General features: G+C 44.3%; 1 protein-coding gene across 1 annotated transcript; it reads left to right on the plus strand.

Annotated features, from left to right (window-relative positions):
* The first annotated feature begins 53 nt into the window (after nt 1–53).
* Nucleotides 54–4,194, plus strand: NDUFA4 (NDUFA4 mitochondrial complex associated). Its single transcript, XM_042044023.1, has 4 exons — nt 54–422; nt 1,044–1,132; nt 1,452–1,512; nt 3,975–4,194. The coding sequence occupies exons 1-4, from the start codon at nt 378–380 to the stop codon at nt 4,029–4,031; spliced, it is 252 nt and encodes an 83-aa protein (XP_041899957.1). The 5' UTR covers nt 54–377; the 3' UTR covers nt 4,032–4,194.
* Nucleotides 4,195–4,508: the final 314 nt, after the last annotated feature.

Consider the following 4,508-nt stretch of genomic DNA (forward strand, 5'->3'; position numbering starts at 1 on the left):
TCCGGCGTTCGCCTGCTCGCCCTCCGCCGATCTGCGCCGGCCGTTGGGGCTCGGCGTGCTGCCGCTCCCGGTGCCCGCGCTGCCGGCGGGACGGGGTCGCGCTGGTGCGGGGACCACGCAGGCCGGGGAGCGCGGCGGGACGGGAGCGGGGCGGGGCGGCGGCGCGGCGGCCGGCGCAGATCGGCGGAGGGCGAGCAGGCGAACGCCGGAGCTGCTACATCCGGGCTGCGGCGGCGGCACCTGCCGCGGCGGGGGCCTCGGTGACATTGGGGCTCGGTGGTTGAAGGGGGAGGCAGCGCTGCGGAGCCCGCAGAGAGTGAGACTTTCGCCCGCACCCGCCGCCACCAACCCACCACCACCGCACCGCCACCACCGCCATGGTGCTACGCGTTATCTTCACCCACGCGAAGAAGCACCCGGCTGTGAGTACCTGGGCGCGAGTACCCGGCCCCGCGCCCGCCCTCCCCTGCCGCCGCTCGGTGCCCCCAGCCGCGCCGGTCGCCTCGTCCTCGCCCATCCGTCCCTTGGCATTCCTGTGCATGCCGGGCCCCTGGACCGGCCGGAGCTGGTTCAGCAGACACGGTCCGGTCCCCTTTTTCCTCTGGTCTCTGCGGCCTTGCTTGTGCTGCAAGGCTCGAGGTGGCCCTTCTGTTCTTCTTGCGCATCAATTTGCCCCCACAGTCCCACTCTGATGTTTTCGGTTTGTAATCTGAGTACAGACGGTAGGAGCTGTTTTGGCAGTGGAGGGAAGGATGTGTGTCTCAGAAACGCGTGGTGACGGGATTTTTGGTTTGGGTTTGCTTTCTCTTGAAGTAGTAGTGGTTTTTTATATCTGCCTGTTCATAGCTGCTGGTTCCTCAATGACCCCAGGGATGTCCCGCAAACAGGAAGGTCATGCCAGGGGTTTAGAGGGCCACGCTTTTGTGGCTCAAAGTCTGTAAGATTGTTTTTTGGTTTGCCATAGCTGCAGTCAGAAGTGCTATGTATGAATACTATTTTGCTGTATCATAGTATGATACTAAATTTTTTTGTTGTTACTCCAGTTGATCCCTCTGTTTGTGATCATTGGATCTGGAGGTGTTGGTGCAGGCCTGTATCTCATGCGTTTGGCGATGTTCAACCCTGATGTCTGGTATGTATACAGTAATCCCCAATGCCAGTCCTCTTGCTGCATGTGTTACACTCCACTGCCTTGGTTTTTATGTTCCTGGAGGCCTTAATGTCTTGATCCAGTATCACCTGACATTAAGTGTGTGGAATCTTCCTTGATTTGGTGATTTGTTTACCATGATATTTTGAGACTGCTGGCAAAGGACGATGCCTTTTGCTGTGAAAACTTCTTGGATGGGTGACTCCATGACCTAATAACCACAATACATATATGAATATATTTTTTTAAAATTTTGAAGATAATGTTAATATTCTCTCACGTCTTGCGTTTCTCTCAATAGCTGGGACAAGAAAAATAACCCAGAACCTTGGAACAAATTGTCTCCCAGTGACCAGTACAAGGTAAAATGAGAAATACAGATTTTTTAGGAAGCATAATATTAGGTGTAGCCTACTGCTTTAGGATGTTTGATTATATAGGGAAAGTAGTTGGATGAGTGATGTATTTGTTCTGTGCAGCATTTGTTTCTATCTAGAACCCTGAGCAGAGATGGATGAGTTCGAGATTTAAAACTTTCCTAATGATGCTTGATAATGGGATGAAAGGAGTCTGTATGAAAGCAGTCATATCTACTGCACTGTAAGGAAAAGAGGAACTATGTATGAGAGGAAGAATTTACTGGCTCATAACACTCAGAAATAAACTAAAGGGAGAAAGACAAAACCCCTAAAGTTGTGAACTACAGTTTTCTAAGCTCTATAAGCTGGTGGCCTATACTCATGAGAAGCACTGCAGGAAAATGTCAGTGTTTAACATAACCATGAATTCAGTTCTGCAGTTGATTTTTTGAACACAAAACAGTATTGTAAGTAACTGGATGCAATAGAAATGTTCTTTAGCTGATACTCAGCTAATTTCATTGAACTAATGAGGAAGCGTGCAAAGATGTCTAAAACATTGGGTAGTTTACAGAAATCCTAGCATCGTAGAATCATTTATGTTGGCAAAGACCTCCAAGATTATTGATTTCAACCTTTGACTGAACACCATGTTGTCACCTAGACCGCAGCACTAAGTGCCATGTCCAGTCATTTCTTCTACACTTCAGTGATGGTGGCTCCATCCTCACCCAGGGCAATCTATTTCAATGTTTGACAGTCCTTCCAGTGATTAAATTCTTCCTGATGTCCAACCTGATCCTCCCCTGATGCAGCTTGAGGCTGTGTCCTCTCATCGTGTTGCTGGTTGCCTGGGAGAAGAGGCCAACCCCTACCTGGCTACACCCTCCTTTCAGGGAGTTGTAGAGAGTGGTAGTCTCCCTTGAACTTCCTGTTCTCGAGGCTGAACAACAACAGCTCCCTCAGACATGCCTCATATGACTTACTCTCAATACCCTTCACCAGCTTCATTGCCCTTCTCTGAACACGAATCATGTTTTAATCATGTTTTGCAGAAGTGCTATTTTAGTGAATTGCTGTTAAGAATATTTTAAGATTATTCTCAAGCTACAAAAAAGGCAAACTTACTATGTTTGCCTACCTGAAGGGAACGTACAAGAAAGCAAGCTAGCGTCTTGTTCAGTACCATATGCTACTATTCCAGTCCTTGAAATAAGTAGAAAAACCCCACAGTTCCAAAATAAAACAGGTTGCAGTTCCCTTAGGAGTCCATGAAGAACATTTCATTCTTTGTTTTCATTGCCGATTCTGGAATGTTGCTGGTTTGTAATTATCTAAACTTGGCAAATCCAGCATAGTGCACAGCACAAATTCTTTTAAAGAGTGCATGACTTCTGTAGCACTCCCCTTCTGCCTTAACATGCAGGCACAGCCTCGGGGTTTGCCATATTTGGGTGTGTGTATCATTGGGGACATTCTTTTCCAAATCTACGCTGTGGGAAATGAAAAGGATGTATACTCTAATTTGAGGATGACTCTTTAGTAAAAAGTTCTTGTTAGTCTTAGCTTTTGATGAGGTTTTTTCTATTGTAAACTTCTCTTTGTCATATTAACTAAGTCTTTTTCCAAAGAAAGAGTTGAAGACCTGATCATTACTGTAGGAGTTGCACAGAAAGCTGTAATTTGAATGTGCTGTAGGCTGTTTTGTTTCCTTTGAGAAAGTTAAAAAAAATTAAAAATTGGGTATAACTAAAAATAATCAAGCTAATAGTTACGTGTTTTTCTTTCTTTTGTTTTTTTAAGAAAAACATCTATGTGCTTGATGTCAAGTCAGGCTGGGATGCCAAAATATGCTGTTAGTCTGTAAACTCATTGTCCTCAGTCACTTTTCAGGTTGTTCTAGATTGCTTGTAACAGGATCCAATGATAATAATATAAACTGAGTGTGTTGGAGGATCTGTTCTTGCTTTCATTCCTCCTTGTCATCCTTCGCAGTTCTAGATGCAACTACTTAAACCAAACTTGGCTTTTGCAGCACTGCAGTAAAAATGTTCCTTTGTGCCACTGTCTGTTCACAGACACTGTGCTTTGTGCCACTTGGCAAGCTGGCTTTTGCCTTCAGTATACAGGAGCCATAGATTTTGAGAAAAATGGATAAACTCAGCAGTACTGTAAAAAGTTCATCTGAATGGACTTATAATTCTGAGGGTTAAGAAGAGGAACTGTGGGTTTTCTCTAGTGGAAGACATGAGCACTGCTTCATTTTAAGTGCAGAGCTTCCAATACTGGGTGTAGAATTAATATTAAAAAGTTACTGCTTATCAAAAGTTTTAATTTATTATTGTCCAGTTCACAGACTCAAAATATTATTTCAGTTTCCTGAGTTGAATGATGCATATTTTTAGTAAATACCAGGGAAAATGTGTAGTCAAGCTTCTTAATATTTTTTCCTTTCTCTTTCCTAGTTCTACTCGGTTAATGTGGACTACAGTAGACTGAAAAAGGACCGTCCTGACTTCTGAAAACACACTCATGTCCATAAGCTGCACAGAAAGATCTTCCAGAAGCCGTCCGCACAAGTGTCATGCTTAATCATCCAGGAAATAATCAAATTTGCCTCACACAGCACTAGGTCATGTGTTTGAAACTGTTTTGATGAGGCTTAATAAATGTTTAAAACTTGAAGTGTCTGCTCCTTCATTTTGCAAAATGACAATATCCTCCTTTTAACAGTTTCTGCTGTATGGTTTGTCACTTAGCAAAAGCCAGTTTATGTTTCCTGGACAAGAAAGCAAAGTTGTGATGGGCTTTATGCTCAGTGTGTTGATCTCAGAATAATAACTACATGCTCATGCAATGTCAAACTGCGACATGCAGTTACACCAAACTTCAAGAACTTGAAGGCATGTATTTATATGTGTGCGTGTATATTTTTTTTAATTGCACCTGAATTTATCTACTTGCCACTTTAAGTGGTTATAGAAAAGTCAATGCCAACA

The sequence above is a fragment of the Corvus kubaryi genome, unplaced genomic scaffold (genome assembly GCF_017639235.1).
Source record: "Corvus kubaryi isolate FWS band 111438036 unplaced genomic scaffold, C.kubaryi_AGA036_p1.0 37398, whole genome shotgun sequence".
NCBI classification, from domain to species: Eukaryota; Metazoa; Chordata; class Aves; order Passeriformes; family Corvidae; genus Corvus; species Corvus kubaryi.

Excerpts from the sequence above, each read along its gene's own strand:
- NDUFA4 (XM_042044023.1), top strand. The coding sequence starts at position 378 with ATGGTGCTACGCGTTATCTTCACCCACGCGAAGAAGCACCCGGCT. Across the intron at positions 423-1,043 it reads ACGCGAAGAAGCACCCGGCT|TTGATCCCTCTGTTTGTGAT; the intron begins GTGAGTACCTGG and ends TTGTTACTCCAG. Across the intron at positions 1,513-3,974 it reads CTCCCAGTGACCAGTACAAG|TTCTACTCGGTTAATGTGGA; the intron begins GTAAAATGAGAA and ends TCTCTTTCCTAG.